The 18,891-nt window shown below is 43.7% G+C and overlaps 3 protein-coding genes across 10 annotated transcripts in view; 1 reads left to right on the plus strand and 2 right to left on the minus strand.

The window, feature by feature from the left end:
• The window catches only part of LOC146421514 (WD repeat-containing protein 46-like), an 18,676-nt gene extending 1,512 nt beyond the window's left edge, over positions 1-17,164 (minus strand). Inside the window, exons 1-8 of the mRNA XM_085047128.1 lie at positions 17,084-17,164; positions 16,876-16,956; positions 14,578-14,690; positions 13,427-13,514; positions 12,710-12,771; positions 11,632-11,736; positions 9,668-9,818; positions 2,172-2,307 (exon numbers count right to left, since the gene is read on the minus strand). Of these exons, the coding sequence (XP_084903254.1) occupies positions 2,172-2,307; positions 9,668-9,818; positions 11,632-11,736; positions 12,710-12,771; positions 13,427-13,514; positions 14,578-14,690; positions 16,876-16,956; positions 17,084-17,113 (766 nt within the window). The 5' untranslated portion in view covers positions 17,114-17,164. The remainder of the gene's footprint in view (positions 1-2,171; positions 2,308-9,667; positions 9,819-11,631; positions 11,737-12,709; positions 12,772-13,426; positions 13,515-14,577; positions 14,691-16,875; positions 16,957-17,083) is intronic.
• Positions 1-18,891, minus strand: part of LOC146421510 (early activation antigen CD69-like) — a 102,247-nt gene that overhangs the window by 32,062 nt on the left and 51,294 nt on the right. The window lies entirely within an intron of this gene.
• The window catches only part of LOC146421512 (C-type lectin domain family 2 member B-like), a 186,571-nt gene that overhangs the window by 18,877 nt on the left and 148,803 nt on the right, over positions 1-18,891 (plus strand). The window lies entirely within an intron of this gene.

Consider the following 18,891-nt stretch of genomic DNA (forward strand, 5'->3'; position numbering starts at 1 on the left):
CTAAATTTCTGGGAAAAAAATGGGATTTTGGGAAATTTGGGAAGAGAGAATCCCAAAAATTCCCAAAAAATGAAAAAAACTGGGAAAAAATTGGGTGAAAAATGTGGGAATTTGGGAAATTTGGTGATTCTGAGGGAATCTGATGGGATTGAAATTCTTTCCCCAAATTTTATTGGGAATTTGGGAAAATTATTGGGAAAAAATGGGATTTTGGGGAATTTGGGAAGAGAGAATCTCAAAAATTCCCAAAAAACGAAAAAAAATCCTCAAAAATTTGGGTGCAAAATGTGGGAATTGTGGAAAATTTAGTGATTCTGAGGGAAGGTGATGGGATTGAAATTCTTTCCCCCAAATTTTATTGGGAATTTGAGAAAATTATTGGGGAAAAATGGGATTTTGGAAAATTTGGGAAGAGGGAATCTCAAAAATTCCCAAAAAATTTAAAAAAAAACAAAAAAATTGGGTGAAAAATGTGGGAATTGTGGAAAATTTGGGGGAGAATTCAGAAAAATTGCAGTGAAGGAGATGGGATTGAAATTTCTCCCTAAATTCTATTGGGAATTTGGGAAATTCCTGGGAAAAAATGGGATTTTGGGGATATTTGGGAAGAGGGAATCCCAAAAATTCCCAAAAAAATGAAAAAAAAAGTGAAAAATTTGGGTGAAAAATGTGGGAATTGTGGAAAATTTGGGGGAGAATTCAGAAAAATCGCAGTGAAGGTGATGGGATTGAAATATTTTCCTGATTTTTATGGGGAATTTTGGAAAATTCCTGGGGAAAAATGGGATTTTGGGGAATTTGGGAAGAGAGAATCCCAAAAATTCCCCAAAAAATGAAAGAAAAAAGTGAAAAAATTGGGTGAAAAAAGTGGGAATTATGGAAAATTTAGTGATTCTGAGGGAAGGTGATGGGAGTGAAATCTCTCCCCAAATTCTATTGGGAATTTTGGAAAATTATTGGGAAAAAATGGGATTTTGGGATATTTGGGAAGAAAGAATCTCAAAAATTCCCAAAAAACTAAAAAAAACCCAAAAAATTGGGTGAAAAAAGTGGGAATTCTGGAAAATTTGGTGGTGATTCTGAGGGAATTCAGAAAAATCAACAGGAATGTGATGAGATTAAAATTTCCAGGGAAAAAAATGGGATTTTGGGGAAATCGCCAAAATCCAACAAAATGCCCCAAAATTCAATGAAATTCCAACAAAAATCCACCAGAAACCCCTCAAATCCCCCCGAAAATTCCCCAAAAAATTTCCAAAAATTCCCCAAAATTCCCCAAATTCCCAAATTCCCACCATTTCCATGTCCCAGGTGGATCAGGGCATTCTGAGGATTTTGGGTCATTCACCAAAATCTGATTAAATCCCCAAAATTCCTCCAAAATTCCTCCAAATATCCATCAAATCTCCTCCCAGAATTCCCAAAATGCCCAAAAATTTCCAAAATTTCCCAAAATCCCACCATTTCTGTGTCCTAGGTGGATTAGGGCATTCTGGGGGTTCTGAGCCATCGCCAAAACCAATGAAATTCCCCCAAAAATCCAACAAAAATCCCCCAAATTTGACCAGAAACCTTTCAAATCCCCCCGAAAATTCCCAAAAAAATTCCCAAAAAATCCCCAAATTCCCGAATTCCCACCATTTCCATGTCCCAGGTGGATTAAGGCATTCTGGGGGTTTTGGGTCATCAACAAAATCCCCCAAAATTCAATGAAATTCACCCAAAATTCAACAAAATTCACCCCAAATTCCAGCAGAAAACCCTCAAAACCACCCCAAAAATCCCAAAAAAATCCCAAAAAATCCCAAATTCCCACCATTTCCATGTCCCAGGTGGATTAGGGCATTCTGGGGGTTCTGGGCCATCACGAAAATCAGATTAAATCCCTCAAAACCCAATGAAATTCCCCCAAAATTCAACGAAATTCACCCAAAATTCCAACAAAAACCCCCCAAACTCTTCCCAAAATTCCCCAAATTCCCACCATTTCTGTGTCCCAGGTGGATCAGGGCATTCTGGGGGTTCTGAGCCATTGCCAAAACCAATGAAATTCACCCAAAATTCACCCAAAAATCAACAAAAATCCCCAAAATTTGACCAGAAACCCCTCAAATCCCCCCCAAAATTCCCAAAAAAATTCCCAAAAATCCCCAAAATTCCCGAATTCCCACCATTTCCATGTCCCAGGTGGATTAAGGCATTCTGGGGGTTCTGAGCCATCGCCGTCGCTCGGCCACTGCGAGTCCTGAGGGAAGTGACCTCCTGACCCACCGAGATGTCCAGGAAATGCAGCAAACCCAGCGAGCTCTGGGGGGAAAACATGGAAAAATGGGAAAAATGGGAAAAAACGGGGGAAAAATGGGGGAAAATGGGGAAAAAATGGGGAAAAAATGGGGAAAATAGGGTGAAAAACAGTGAAAAAATGGAAAAAACGGTGAAAAAATGGAGAAAAACAGGGAAAAAATGGCGTGGTGAAAAAACAGTGAAAAAATGGGAGTGAAAAATGGTGGAAAATGGGGGAAAAATGGTGAAAAAATGGAGAAAATACAGTGAAAAATGGTGAAAAAATGGTGAAAAAACATGGGAAAATGGGAAAAATGGTGAAAAACGTGAAAACGTGGCGGCAAATGGTGAAAAAATGGCAAAATAACTGTGAAAAAATGGAGAAAAACAGTGGAAAATGGGGAGAAAGGGAAAAAAGGGTGGAAAATGGTGAAAAAAAGGCAAAAAAGGGTGAAAAAAATGGTGGGAAAGGGTGAAAAAAAATGGTGAAAAAATGGGGAGGAATGGTGAAAAAACACAGAGATGTTCAGGAACTGCTGCAAGCCCAGCTAGCTCTGGGGGGAAAAATGGGGAAAAAATGGGGGAAATGGGAAAAATGGGGAAAAACAGTGAAAAAATGGGGAAAATGGAGAAAAAACGGGGAAAATAGGGTGAAAAACGGTGAAAAAATGGGGGAAAAGGGGGTAAAAATGGATGAGAAAAGGGTGGAAAATGGGGAAAAAAGGCAAAAAAAGGGTGGAAAAATGGTGAAAAAATGGGGGAAAATGGGGAAAATGGGGGAAAAGTGGGGAAAAGTGGGGAAAAATGGGGAAAATACAGCAAAAAATGGTGAAAAATGGGGGAAAACAGGGGAAAAATGGGAAAAAAACACTGAGATGTTCAGGAACTGCAGCAAGCCCAGCTAGCTCTGGGAGGAAAACATGGGAAATGGGAAAAATGGGGTAAACCAGTGAAAAAACGGTGAAAAAATGGGGGAAAACGGGGGGAAAATGGTGAAAAATGGGGGAAAATAGGAAAAAAACATTGAGATGTTCAGGAACTGCAGCAAGCCCAGCTAGCTCTGGGGGGAAAACATGGAAAAATGGGAAAAAATGGGGAAAAACAGTGAAGAAATTGGGAAAATGGGGAAAAAAACAGGGAGAAACGGGGAAAAAACAGGGAAAAAACACCGAGATGTTCAGGAAGTGCAGCAAACCCAGCTCACTCTGGGGGGAAAAATGGGGAGAAAACATGGGAAAATGGGAAAAATGGGGAAAAACAGTGAAGAAATTGGGAAAATGGGGAAAAAACGGGGAAAAAATGGAGAAAAACGGTGGAAAAATGGAGAAAAACAGTGGAAAAATGGGGGAAAACAGTGGGAAAATGGCAAAAAAGTGGGAAATGGGAAAAAATGGGGAAAAATGGGGAAAAATGCTGGAAATATAGCAAAAAATGGTGAAAAAATGGTGAAAAAATGGTGAAAAAATGGTGAAAAAACACTGAGATGATCAGGAACTGCAGCAAACCCAGCAAGCTCTGGGGGGGGAGAAACAGGGAAAAATGGGAAAAATGGGGAAAATGGGGAAAAAATGGGGGAAAAATAGGGGAAAAAATAGGGAAAAAATGGATGAGAAAAGGGTGGAAAATGGGGAAAAAAGGCAAAAAAAGGGTGGAAAAATGGTGACAAAATGGGGGAAAATGGGGGAAAAGTGGGGAAAAATGGGGAAAATACAGTGAAAAATGGTGAAAAGATGGGGGAAAATGGGAAAAAACACTGAGATGTTCAGGAAGTGCAGCAAACCCAGCTAGCTCTGGGAGGAAAACATGGGAAATGGGAAAAATGGGGTAAACCAGTGAAAAAACGGTGAAAAAATGGGGGAAAACGGGGGGGAAATGGTGAAAAATGGGGGAAAATAGGAAAAAAACATTGAGATGTTCAGGAACTGCAGCAGCCCAGCGAGCTCTGGGGGGAAACATGGAAAAATGGGAAAAAATGGGGAAAAACAGTGAAGAAATTGGGAAAATGGGGAAAAAAACGGGGAAAAAACAGGGAAAAAACACCAAGATGTTCAGGAAGTGCAGCAAACCCAGCTCACTCTGGGGGGAAAAATGGGGAGAAAACATGGGAAAATGGGGAAAATGGGGGAAAACGGGGAAAAAATGGGGAAAAATGGGGAAAAAATGGAGAAAAACAGTGGAAAAATGGGGGAAAACAGTGGGAAAATGGCAAAAAAGTGGGAAATGGGGAAAAATGGTTAAAAATGCTGGAAATACAGCAAAAAATGGTGAAAAAATGGTGAAAAAATGGTGAAAAAATGGTGAAAAAATGGTGAAAAAATGGTGAAAAAATGGTGAAAAAACACTGAGATGATCAGGAACTGCAGCAAACCCAGCTAGCTCTGGGGGGAAAATGGGGAAAATGGTGGGAAATGGGAAAAATGGGGGAAAAACAGGGAAAAATGGGGAAAAACGGTGAAAAAATGGAGGAAAAACAGTGAAAAATGGTGAAAAAATGGGGGAAAATAGGGCCAAAATGGTGAAAAAATGGTGAAAAAACACAGAGATGTTCAGGAACTGCAGCAAACCCAGTGAGCTCTGGGGGAGAAAACATGGAAAAATGGGGAAAATGGAGAAAAAATGGGGAAAAACAGTGAAAAAACGGGGAAAAATGGGGGAAAAATGGGGGAAAACAGGGTAAAAATGGGTGAGAAAAGGGTGGAAAATGGGGAAAAAAGGCAAAAAAAGGGTGGGAAAATGGTGCCAAAATGGGGAAAATGGGGAAAAACAATGAAAAAACGGGGAAAATACAGCAAAAAATGGTGAAAAAATGGGGGGAAAATGGGGAGAAATGGTGAAAAAACACCGAGATGTTCAGGAACTGCAGCAAACCCAGATTGCTCTGGGGGAGAAAAACATGGAAAAATGGGAAAAATGGAGAAAAAAATGGGGAAAAATCGGGGGAAAATGGGGGAAAATGGGTGAGAAAAGGGTGGAAAATGGGGAAAAAAAGGCAAAAAAAGGGGTGGGAAAACGGTGACAAAATGGGAAAAATGGGGAAAATAGTGAAAAAATGATGAAAAAATGGTGAAAAAACACCGAGATGTCCAGGAAATGCAGCAAACCCAGCGAGCTCTGGGGGGAAAAATGGGGAAAAAAATGGGAAAATGGGAAAAAATGGGGAAAAATGGGGAAAAACAGTGAAGAAATTGGGAAAATGGAGAAAAAACGGGGAAAATAGGGTGAAAAACGGTGGAAAAATGGAGAAAAACAGTGGAAAAATGGGGGAAAACAGTGGGAAAATGGCAAAAAAGTGGGAAATGGGGAAAAATGGTTAAAAATGCTGGAAATACAGCAAAAAATGGTGAAAAAATGGTGAAAAAACACTGAGATGATCAGGAACTGCAGCAAACCCAGCGAGCTCTGGGGGAGAAAACATGGAAAAATGGGGAAAATGGAGAAAAAATGGGGAAAAACAGTGAAAAAACGGGGAAAAACGGTGAAAAAATGGGGAAAAATGGGGGAAAAATGGGGAAAAATGGGGAAAAATGGGGAAAAACCACTAAGATGTTCAGGAAGTGCAGCAAACCCAGCTAGCTCTGGGGGGAAAATGGGGAAAATGGTGGGAAATGGGAAAAATGGGGGAAAAACAGGGAAAAATGGGGGAAATGGGTGAAAAAATGGTGAAAAATCAGAGAAAAATGGTGAAAAAATGGGGGGAAAATGGGGTAAAATGGTGAAAAAATGGTGAAAAAACACAGAGATGTTCAGGAAGTGCAGCAAACCCAGTGAGCTCTGGGGGAAAAAAACATGGAAAAATGGGGAAAATGGAGAAAAAATGGGGAAAAACAGTGAAAAAACGGGGAAAAACGGTGAAAAAATGGGGAAAAATGGCGAAAAATGGGGAAAAATGGGTGAGAAAAGGGTGAAAAATGGTGGAAAAATGGTGAAAAAATGGGGAGAAATGGTGAAAAAACACTGAGATATCCAGGAACTGCAGCAGCCCAGCTAGCTCTGGGGGAGAAATGGGGAAAAAACAGGCAAAAAATGGGGAAAAACAATGAAAAAATGGGGAGAAAAATGGAGAGAAAAATGGGGAGAAAAATGGGTGAGAAAAGGGTGGAAAATGGTGGAAAAAAGACAAAAAAAATGGTGGAAAAATGGTGAAAAAATGGGGGGAAAATGGTGAAAATGGGAAAAAACACTGAGATGTTCAGGAACTGCAGCAAACCCAGCGAGCTCTGGGGGAGAGAAAATGGGGAAAAATTGGGAAAAATGGGGAAAAACAGTGAAAAAATTGGGAAAATGGGGAAAAAAACAGGGAAAAACGGGGAAAAAACAGGGAAAAAACACCAAGATGTTCAGGAAGTGCAGCAAACCCAGCTCACTCTGGGGGGAAAAATGGGGAGAAAACATGGGAAAATGGGAAAAATGGGGAAAAATGGGGAAAATAGGGTGAAAAACAGCGAAAAAATGGCAAAAAACTGTGAAAAAATGGAGAAAAACAGGGAAAAAATGGACAATAAGTGGTGAAAAAACAGAGAATAAACATGGGAAGTGGGAAAAATGGGGAAAATGGGGGAAAATAATGGGGAAAAATAATGGGGAAAATACAGTGAAAAATGGTGAAAAAATGGTGAAAAAACATCCAAGATGTCCAAGAACTGCAGCAGCCCAGCTAGCTCTGGGAGAGAAAACATGGAAAATGGGAAAAAATGGGAAAAATGGTGAAAAACAGTGAAAACGTGGCGGCAAATGGTGAAAAAATGGCAAAATAACTGTGAAAAAATGGAGAAAAACAGTGGAAAATGGGAGAGAAAAGGGAAAAAAAAGGGTGGAAAATGGTGGAAAAAAGGCAAAAAAGAGTGAAAAAAAATGGTGGGAAAGGGTGAAAAAAAATGGTGAAAAAATGGGGAGGAATGGTGAAAAAACACTGAGATGTTCAGGAACTGCAGCAAACCCAGTGAACTCTGGGGGAGAAATGGGGAGAAAACATGGGAAAATGGGAAAAAATGGGAAAAGTGGGGGAAAACAGTGAAAAAACAGGTAAAAAAAGGGAGAAAACGGGTGAAAAAACAGGGGAAAAAGAACAATTAAAGGGTGAAAAAATGAGGGAAAACCAGTGGGAAAATAGTAAAAAAAGAGTGGAAAATTACAAAAATTGTGACTACAAGTGGTGAAAAAATGGGAGAAAAATGGTGGGAAAACAGTGAAAAGCGGGCAAAAAACGGGAGGAATAAAGGGTGGAAAAAGGGTGGAAAATGGTGAAAAATGGTGAAAAAATGGTGAAAAAACACAGAGATGTCCAGGAACTGCAGCAGCCCAGCTAGCTCTGGGGGGAAAATGGGGAAAAATGGGGGAAAATGGGGAAAAAAAGGCCAAAAAAGGTGGAAAAATGGGGGAAAAATGGGGGAAAATGGGGAAAAATGGGGGGAAAATGGGGAAAAACACAGAGATGTTCCGGAACTGCAGCAGCCCAGCTAGCTCTGGGGGAGAAAAACATGGAAAAATGGGGAAAAACAGTGAAGAAATTGGAAAAAATGGGAAAAAATGGGGAAAATAGGGTGAGAAATGGTGAAAAAATGGTGAAAAAATGGAGAATAAATGGTGAAAAAATGGAGAATAAACATGGGAAGTAGGAAAAATGGGGGAAAATGGGGAAAAAATGGGGAAAAAAGGGGGAAAAATAATAATGGGGAAAAATAATAATGGGGAAAAATAATAATGGGGAAAAATGGGCCAAACCCATCCAAACATTGACACAAATCAGCGAAAAATCACCAAAAATTGGCAAAAATCAGCCAAAAAATCACCAAAAAATGGCCAAAAATGGCTCAAATTTTCCCGAATTTTTCCCGAATTTTTCCCAAATTTTCCCGAAATTTTGGGAATTTTGCAGGACTCACCACAGCAGCCAGCAGGAAGTGGTAGGGCAGGAATTCCATCCTGAGGATTCCCTGGAATCTCCTCACCACGTGGGTTGGCTAAAATCGGCCAAACTCACCCCAAAAATTGGCAAAAAATGGGCAAAAATCGGGCAAAAATCACCAAAAACGGCAAAAATCACCCCAAAAATTTGCAGAACTCACCCAAAATTCATTAAAATTGGCAAAAAATGGGGAAAACCCACTGAAAAAAGGGCAAAAATTGGCTAAAAATCACCAAAAATCGGCGAAAAATTAGCGAAAAATCACCAAAAAATGGGCAAAAATGGCTCAAATTTTCCCGAATTTTTCCCAAATTTGCCCAAATTTTGCAGGACTCACCACAGCAGCCAGCAGGAAGTGGTAGGGCAGGAATTCCATCCTGAGGATTCCCTGGAATCTCCTGACCACTTGGATTGGCTAAAATCGGCCAAACTCACCCCAAAAATTGGCAAAAAATCACCAAAAAGTGGCAAAAATCACCCCAAAAACTTGCAGAACTCATCCAAAATTCATCAAAATTGGTAAAAATTGGTAAAAAATAGGGAAAACCCACCGAAAAAATGGCAAAAATTGGCTAAAAATCACCAAAAATCGGCGAAAAATTAGCAAAAAATCACCAAAAAATAGCCAAAAATGGCTCAAATTTTCCCGAATTTTTCCCAAATTTTCCCAAAATTTTGGGAATTTCCCCAAACTCACCACAGCAGCCAGCAGGAAGTGGTAGGGCAGGAATTCCATCCTGAGGATCCCCTGGAATCTCCTCACCACGTGGGTTGGCTAAAGTCAGCCAAAGCCACCCCAAAAATTGGCAAAAAATGGGCAAAAATCAGCCAAAAATCACCAAAAACGGCAAAAATCACCCCAAAAATTTGCAGAACTCACCCAAAATTCATTAAAACTGGCAAAAAATGGGGAAAACCCACTGAAAAATGGTAAAAATTGGCTAAAAATTACAAAAAATTGGCGAAAAATCACCAAAAATCTGCGAAAAATCACCAAAAAATGGTGAAAAATTAGCGAAAAATCACCAAAAAATGGCCAAAAATGGCTCAAATTTTCCCGAATTTTCCCCAAAATTTCAGATTTTCATTCAGCACTCACCACAGCAGCCAGCAGGAAGTGGTAGGGCAGGAATTCCATCCTCAGGATCCCCTGGAATCTCCTGACCACGTGGATTGGCTAAAATCAGCCAAACCCACCCCAAAAATTGGCAAAAAATCACCAAAAATGGCAAAAACCACCCAAAAAATTTGCAGAACTCACCCAAAATTCATTAAAATTGGTAAAAATTGGTAAAAAATGGGGAAAACCCACCGAAAAAATGGCAAAAATTGGCAAAAAATCACCAAAAAATGGCGAAAAATCACCAAACTTTGGCGAAAAATCACCAAAAAATGGTGAAAAATCAGCCAAAAATCACTCAAATTTCCCCGAATTTTTCCCAAATTTTCCCAAAATTTTGGGAATTTTGCAGGACTCACCACAGCAGCCAGCAGGAAGTGGTAGGGCAGGAATTCCATCCTGAGGATCCCCTGGAATTTCCTCACCACGTGGATCTCCAGCCCCTGGCTGTCGTAGACGTGCAGCCAGCGGCGCTGAGCCACGGCCAGCAGAGACTCACTGTGCAGCCAGCTGGGGTTTGGGGGAAAAATGGGATTTTGGGGAAATATAATGGGGTTTGGGGGGGGAAATATGGGGGTTTTATAGGGTTTGGGGGGAAAAAATGAAGAGTTTAGGGGAAAAATGGGGATTTTAGGAGGAAAAATGAAGATTTTAGGGGGAAAAATGGGGATTTTAGGAGGAAAAATGAAGATTTTAGGAGGAAAAATGGGGATTTTAGGGGGAAAATGAAAATTTTTAGGAGGAAAAATGAAGATTTTAGGGGGAAAAATGAGATTTTAGGAGGAAAAATGGGGATTTTAGGGGAAAAAATGGGGATTTTTAGAGGGAAAAAATGGGGATTTTGGGGAAAAAATGGGGTTTTGGAAATAAATGGGGTTTGGGGAAAAAAAATGGGGTTTTAGGGGAAAATGGGGATTTTAGGGGAAAAATGGGGTTTTAGGAGGAAAATGAGATTTTTTAAAGTGAAAATGGAGATTTTAAAAGTGAAAATCGAGATTTTTAACAGTGGAAATGGAGATTTTAGGAGGGAAAATGGAGATTTTTAAGAGTGAAAATAGAGATTTTAGGAGGGAAAATGGGGATTTTAGGGGGAAAAAATGGGGATTTTAGGAGGAAAAATGAAGATTTTTGGAGAGAAAATGAAGATTTTTGGAGGAGGAATGAGGATTATAGGAGGAAAAATGAGTTTAGGAGGGAAAATGGGGATTTGGGAAGAGAAAAAAGACAATTTTCAGACCAAAAATGGAGTTAGTGCCTCCAGTCCATCCCAGTCCCTCCCAGTCCCTCCCAGTTCATTCCCAGTCCCCCCAGTCTCTCCCACTCCCTTCCCAGTCCCTCCCAGTTCCCCCTAAACTCCTCCCAGTTCCTCCCAGTAGTTTCCAGTCTATTACAACTTCACTCCCAGTCCTTCCCAGTCCATCCCAGTCCCTCCCAGTCCCTTCCAGTTCCCTCCCAGTGTTTCCCAGTCCTTCCCAGTCCATCCCAGTGCCCCCAGTGCTCATCCCAGTCCCTCCCAATCCATTCCCAGTCCCATCCCAGTCTCTCCCAGTTCACCCTAAACCCATCCCAGTTCCCTCCCAGTTCCCTCCCAGTCTATTCCCAGTCCCTCCCAGTTCATCCCATTCCCTTCCCAGTCCCTTCCCGTTCCCTCCCAGTTCCCTCATAACCCTCCCAGTCCATCCCAATATATTCCCAGTCCCTCCCAGTTCATCCCAGTGCCCCCAGTGCTCATTCCAGTCCTCCCCATTCCCTTCCCAGTCCCCCCAATCCATTCCCAGTTCCCTCCCAGTCCCTCCCATTCCCCTCCCATTCACCTCCAATCCTCTCCCAGTCCCTCCCAGCTCCCCCAAACTCTTCCCAGTTCCCTCCCAGTAGTTTCCAGTATGTTACCAGTTCACTCCCAGTCCATCCCAGTCCCTCCCAGTTCAATCCCAGTCCCTCCCAGTCCATCCCAGTTCCCCCTAAACTCCTCCCAGTTCCCTCCCAGTAGTTTCCAGTCCATTACCAGTTCACTCCCAGTCCCTCCCAGTCCATCCCATTCCCTTCCCAGTACCTCCCAGTTCCTCCCAGTCCATCGCAGTCCATTACCAGTCCCTCCCAGTTCCCATTCCCAGTCCCCTCCAGTCCATTCCCAGTCCTCTCCCAGTCCATCCCAGTCCTTCCGAAGCCCAACCCAGTCGCTCCCAGCCCCTCCCAGTCCCTCCCAGTCCACCCCAGTCCATCCCAGTCCCTCCAATCCATTCCCAGCCTCCTCCCAGTCCATCCCAGTTCCCTCCCAGTCCCTCCCAGTCCCTCCCAGTGCTCCCAGTCGCTCCCAGCTCACCGCAGGTCTCTGATTGGCTCCATGACGTTGAACTCACAGCTGAGGCGCCGAGAGCTCCAGTCCAGAGCGGCCACGTGACCTCTGGCCCCGCCCAGCAACAGGAACCTGGGAAATGGGGATACTGGGAGGGACTGGGATGGACTGGGATGGACTGGGAGGGACTGGGATGGACTGGGATGGAACTGGGATGGAACTGGGATGGACTGGGAGGGACTGGGATGGACTGGGAGGGACTGGGATGGACTGGGATGGACTGGGATGGACTGGGAGGGACTGGGATGGACTGGGATGGACTGGGATGGAACTGGGATGGACTGGGATTGAACTGGGAGGGACTGGGATTGAACTGGGAGGGACTGGGAGGGACTGGGATGGACTGGGAGGGACTGGGATGGACTGGGATTGAACTGGGATGGACTGGGAGGGATTGGGAGGGAACTGGGAGGGACTGGGATGGACTGGGAGGGACTGGGATGGACTGGAACGGACTGGGAATGGATTGGAACAAACTGGGAGACTGGCAACGACCAGTTTATACTGGTCCGTACTGGCCTGTACTGGTTTATATTGGTTTATCGCAATCCATACTGGTCCATACTGGTCAGTACCATCCCATACTGGTTTATACTGGTCTATACCATTCCATACTGGTTTATACTGGTCTGTACCATCCCATACTGGTCCAGACTGGTCAGTACCATCCCATACTGGTTTATACTGGTCTATCCCATTCCATACTGGTCCAGACTAGTCTATCCTGGTTCAGACTGGTCTATCCCAGTTTATACTGGTCTGTACTGGTTTATACTGGTCTATCGCAATCCATACTGGTCCATACTGATCTGTACCATCCCATACTGGTTTATACTGGTCTATACTGGTTCCTACTGGTTTATACTGGTCTATCCCAATCCAGACTGGTCCGTACTGGTCTGTACCATTCCATACTGGTTTATACTGGTTCCTACTGGTTTATACTGGTCCATACCATCCCATACTGGTTAATACTGGTCCATACTGGTTTATACTGCTCTATCCCATTCCATACTGGTCCATACTGGTTTATACTGGAGCTCACCTGCCATTCCTGGTGTAATCAACCCTGTAAGGCCCAAACTGCTCCAGGCGAAGATCAAAGTGCTAAAAACCCCAAAAAATTGGGAATTCTCACCCAAAATTCCCTTCTTTCCCCAAAATTCCCTTTTTTTCCCCAAAATAATTCCCTTCCTTTCCTTCCCCAAATCCCCTTCATTTCCCACAATTCCTTTTTTCCTCAAATTCCCTTTTTTTCACCCCAAATTCCCCATTTTTCCCCTTCCCAAAATTTCTTTTTATCCCCAAAAATTCCCTTTTTTTCTCTCCAAAATTCCCATTTTTTCCCAAAAATTCCCATTTTCTCCCCCAAAATTCCCATTTTTCCATCCCAAAAATCCCATTCTCCCCCAATCCCTTTTTTTCCCCAAAATCCCATTTTTTCCCCAAAATCCCCATTTTTTTTCCGCAAAATTCAGTTTTTTCCCCCCAAATTTTGATTTTTTTCCCAAAATCCCCTTTTTTCCCCAAATCTCCATTTTCCCCAAAATTCCCATTTTCCCCCCAAAATCCCATTTTTTTTCCCCAAAATCCCCATTTTCCCCCCCAAAATCCCCATTTTTTCCCAAAAATTTGGGGTTTTTTTTCCAAAATTCAAGGGATTTTTTTCCCCAAAATCCCCATTCTTCCTCCCAAATCCCATTTTTTCCCAAAATTCCCATTTTTTTCCCAAAAATCCCCATTTTTTCCCCCAAATCCTCACCTTGCTGGCGCTGGCAATATCCACAGAATCTGCAATTTCCCTCTGGGTGATTGTGCAGGGATCCTGCCCTGGGTCTGGCTCCAAAAACCTGGGAAAATTGGGAATTTGGGAAAATTTGGGATTTTTGGGGATAATTGAGGGATTTTTGGGGGGTTTCTCATGGATTTTTGGGGATAATTAAGGGATTTTTGGGGATAATCCTAGGGTTTTTGGGGAATTCTCATGGATTTTTGGGAGATTTTTGGGAATTTCAGGATAATGGATGGATTTTTGGGGATAATCCATGGATTTTTGGGGATAACTCGTGGATTTTTGGGGATAATTGAAAGATTTTCTGTCATAATTGAGGGATTTTTAGGGATAATTGAGGGATTTTTGGGGATAATTGAGGGATTTTGGGGGATAATTGAGGGATTTTATGGAGATTTTGGGATAATCCATGGACTTTTGGGGATAATTAAGAGATTTTTGGGGATATTTGAGGGATTTTTGGGGATAATTAAGGGATTTTTGGGAGATTTCTCATGGATTTTTGGGAGATTTTTGGGGTTGTTGCAGGGATCCTGCCCTGGGTCTGGCTCTAAAAACCTGGAAAAATGGGAATTTTGGGAAAATTTGGGAAAATTCAGGGATTTTTGGGGATCCTGGATGGATTTTTTGGGATAATTGAGGGATTTTTGGGATTTCCCAATGGATTTTGGGAGATCCTGGATGGATTTTGCAATTTTCCTCACAGATTTTGGGAAGTTTCTGACAAATTTTGGGGTCCTGGATGGATTTTAGTGGATCTGTGATGTATTTTTGGGATATTTCTGATAGATTTTTGGGTATTCCTCACGAATTTTAGGGGATTTTTGGGATTTCCTGATGGATTTTTGGGGTTCTAGACAGATTTTGAGAAACTCCTCACAGATTTTTGGATGTTCCTCCCAGATTTTGGGAATTTCCTGCTGGATTTTGGGAATTTCCTGCTGGATTTTGGGAATTTCCTGCCAGATTTTTGGGAATTTCCTGCTGGATTTTGGATAGTTCATGATGGATTTTTGGGAATTTCCTGCTGGATTTTGGGAATTCCCAGCTGGATTTTGGGATTTCCCTCTGGATTTTAGGGTTTTTTGGGGTTTTTTGGGGGTTTTTTTGGGAATTCTCACCCGGGCTCCTCGGGCAGCAGAGGTTCCCATCTTGCTGCTTTTTCTGCTGCTGATTTTTCCTGATTTTCCAAGTTTTTCAGGTGCCAATGGAGCCGAGGGGCGACAGGGCGGGGCTGGGGGGAAAACATCCCAAAATTACCCCAAAATTCCATCTAAATTACCTCAAAATTCCACCCAAAATTACCCCAAAATTCCATCTAAATTACCTCAAAATTCCACCCAAAATTACCCCAAAATTCCATCTAAATTATCTCAAAATTCCACCCAAAATTCCATCTAAGTTATCCCAAAATTCCACCCAAAATTACCCCAAAATTCCATCTAAATTATCTCAAAATTCCCCCCAAATTTCTATAAAATCCACCCCAAAATTCCACCCGAATTCAACCCATAATTCACCCACAATTCCACCCCAATCTCCCAAAAATTCAACCCAAAATTCCACCCAAATTGAACCCAAAATTCCCCCAGATTTCCACCCAAAACACCCTAAAATCGACCCCAAAATTCCACCCAAATCCCCTTAAAATTCCACCCAAATTCAACCCAAAATTCACCCTAAATTCCACCCAAATCTCCCTAAAATGCCACCCAAAATTCCACCCAAATCCTCCAAAATTTGACCCAACTTCCCCAAATTCTCCCCACAATTCCACCCAAAATCCCCCTAAAATTCCACTCAAAATTCCCCCCAAATTCTCCCAAAATTCTCCCCAAAATTCCGCCCAAATCCCCAAATTCCCCTCACGAATCCCCAAAATTCCTTCCAAGATCACGCAAATTCCCCCAAATTCCCCTCAGGATCCCCCAAATCCCTTCCAGAACCCCAAATCCCCCCAGAATCCCTTCCCTGTTCCCCTGATCCATTCCCCCATTCCTCTCATGAATCTCCCAAATTTTCCCCAATTCCCTCAAGAATCTCCCAAATTCCTTCCAATTCCCCTCAAATTCCCCCAAATTCCTCTCAAATCCCTTTCTGCACCTCCCAAATCCCTTCCAGAACCCTCAAATCCCCCCGGAATCCCCAAATTCCCTCCACTTCCCCTCAGGAATCCCCCAAATTCCCTCCAAGATCACTCAAATTCCCCCAAATTCCCCTTAAATCCCTTCCTGCATCTCCCAAATCCCTTCCAGAGCCCCAAATCCCCTCAGGATCCCCAAATTCCCCCCAATTCCCCTCACAAATCCCCAAATTGCTTCCAAAATCCCTCAGATTCCCCCAAATTCCCTCTCAAATCCCTTCCTACACGACCCAAATCCCTTCCAGAACCCCCAGTTCCCCTCAGGATCCCCAAATTCCCCCCAATTCCCCTCATGAATCCCCAAAATTCCCTCCAATATCCCTCAAATTCCACCCAATTCCCCTCACGAATCCTCCAAATTCCTTCCAATTCCCCTCAAATTCCCCTAAATTCCTCCCAAATCCCTTCCTGCACCCCCAATTCCCCTCAGGATCCCCAAATTCCTCCTAATTCCCCTCACGAATCCCCCAAATTCCTTCCAAGATCACTCAAATTCCCCCAAATTCCCCTTAAATCCTTTTCTGCACCCCCCAAATCTCTTCCGGAACCCCAAATCCCTTCAGGATCCCCAACTTCCACCCAATTCCCCTCACGAATCCCCGAAATTCCTTTCAAGATCACTCAAATACTCCCAAATTCCCCCTCAAATCCCTTCCTGTACCTCCCAAATCCCTTCCAGAACCCCATATTCACCCGTGATCCCCAAATTCCCCCCAATTCCCCTCACGAATCCTCCAAATTCCTTCCAATTCCCCACAAATTCCCCCAAATTCCTCTCAAATCCCTTCCTGCATCTCCCAAATCCCTTCCGGAACCCCCAATTCCCCTCAGGATCCCCAAATTCCTCCTAATTACCCTCACGAATCCCCCAAATTCCCTCAAATTCCCCCAAATTCCACTCAGGATCCCTCACATCCCTTCCAGAACTCCAAATCCCCCGGGAATCCCCAAATTTCCCTCAATTCTCATCACGAATCTCCGAAATTCCTTCCAATATCACTAAGTTTTCCCTAAATTCCCCTCAGGTTCCCTTTAATCCTTCCTACACCCCCCAAACCCCTTCCAGAACCCTCAAATCCCACCGGAATCCCCAAATTCCCCCCAATTCCCCTCACGAATCCTCCAAATTCCCTCCAATATCACTCAAATTCTCCCAAATTCCCCCTCAAATCCCTTCCTGCACCTCCCAAATCTCTTCCAGAACCCCAAATCTCCCCGTGATCCCCAAATTCACCTCAATTCCCCTCACGAATCCCCGAAATTCCCCGATTTTTACCGGTTTTTCCTCAGTTCCCCTCAGGAATCTCTTCACTCTGTGGCGCGGCAGCGGCGCTGGACCGGGAAAAGGGTCTGTCCTCTGCGGGAAAAGCGTAAATGAGGCCCGGAATGAGCCAGGAACCCCAAAAATCCCCTCAACTCCCTCCAAGATCACTCAAATTCCCACAGAAACCCCAAAGTTTGGGGAAAACTCCTCATCCCCTCACCCCCGACACGCCGCCCGCCATCGCGACCATGTGGGGAAGCCACGCCCAGTTCCGTGCGAGAAGCCAATCAGATTGAAGGGCGGGCAAATGGCGACCAACCAGAGAGAAGTGGGGTGAGGGTGCGGCGCCATCTTGGTAAAGGGCAAGGCGCGCATTTGGTAAAACGAGGCCGCCATGTTGGTTAAGGGCATCGCCATTTTGGTTATGGGCGACGCCATCTTGGATGAGGGCGGAGGGAGCGGAAACTGCTTCGCCGCCATTTTTGATAAGGGCGGAAAAACTAGACGCGGCCGCCGCCATCTTTGCTGAGGGCAAATCCGGGTATGGAGCATTTTCCCTTTTTTTCCTCCCAAATTTTTGGCCGCCCCTCCCCCCGGGTGGGGTTTTAGGAAGTTTCAATTTCTCCTTTTTCCAAGAGGGGATTCTCCTTCCCCTCAAAAAACAAATTTTCCTCCAAAATTACTTTTATTCTCCAAACATTAGTATTTATTGCAAAAAAAAAAAAAAAAATCTTGGCGCCAAACCCCACTTTTATTCCTCAAAATCCCATTCCAGTCCCCAGAAAACCGCTCCAGGAAGTGAGAGTGTGGAAGATCTGGTCGAATTTCAAGGTGTAATTTCTGGAACCCACTTCATGTAGAATTTTGATTTCCTTCCCAATTTCTTCCAAACCTTTTTTAATTTTCGATGCCCAGTTATCACATCCATCTAGACGCTTTGCTCCTCTGCCAGGCTCAATCCAGCTCAGCGCCTGCAGAGCTGCCCTGTGCTGGGTGAGCTCCGTGCATCGCTTTGGTTTCCCCCAAAAAGCCAAAATCTCCCCAAACCCCTTGGGCTGAGCGGAGGAACGGACAGCGTTTGGGCAGAAAACTCCCAAATCGTTGTTCCCCAGGCTGGGAAGGACAAACGGAACCCAACTGATTTGGGAGCTCCAGCAGCTCCTCTCTGCCGGCCCAGCTGAAGGCCTCGCTGGCTGCTGGAGGCTGCACGGGCAGACTGGGAGCACTGGGATCACTGGGAAGAGGCTCTGGCTCGGCTGAAGCCCCCGGGGCAGGGGCAGCAGGGCAAGGGACAGGACTGCAGGTGCTGAGGGGACATGGGGGACAGTGTGGACTTGATTAGCTTTTATTTAAAAATAAAATAATACAGTAAATAAGAACAACAGCAACATTGGCACCATAAATACTGATGGAGGTCACACAAGACCATGGTAGAAAGTTCTGAGTTGGAAGGGACAGCAAGGATGCAGTCCAGCCCTTCAGCGAATGGCCCAGGTGGGGTTAAATCCACACCTTGGCATTATTAGTACTTCACACCGAGGAAAGTCACTCTCATATGAAGCACCTCTTTATAGTCTGTAAGCAAAGCAGTAGATCAATGTAAATGTGCAAGATTAGTGTAGAAATACAGTGTTAGGAGAATGTGTTTCAAATATCTTCTCACACACTTATATCCATAGGTATAGAAAAGAGCTCTAGAGAAATATGTAGTGCAAGAGAAACAGGAACCCTAAAATGGCTCCAGAGATAGAAAGCAACCCCCAGCCCACAAACTCAGAGCTTTCACATCATTTCTTCCTCCTGCAGGTTCATCTCCTGCAGAACAAGCACTGAGGTGACAGTGAGGATCAGTGCAAGGCAGACACTGTGGCTGAGGAAGGAAATCCCTTTGCTAGGGAGGAAGAAATGAACCTTTGACTGCCCAGTATGGAGAAGATCTTTCTTCTATCCTCTGTCACAGGTGAGACTGGGCTCTGCTGCAGATATACTGCATGTCACTTGAGCAGGGCTGTCTTCTGAGACAATTCT

The sequence above is a fragment of the Lichenostomus cassidix genome, unplaced genomic scaffold (genome assembly GCF_008360975.1).
Source record: "Lichenostomus cassidix isolate B80296 unplaced genomic scaffold, HeHo_3.0 HiC_scaffold_33, whole genome shotgun sequence".
In the NCBI taxonomy this organism is placed as follows: Eukaryota; Metazoa; Chordata; class Aves; order Passeriformes; family Meliphagidae; genus Lichenostomus; species Lichenostomus cassidix.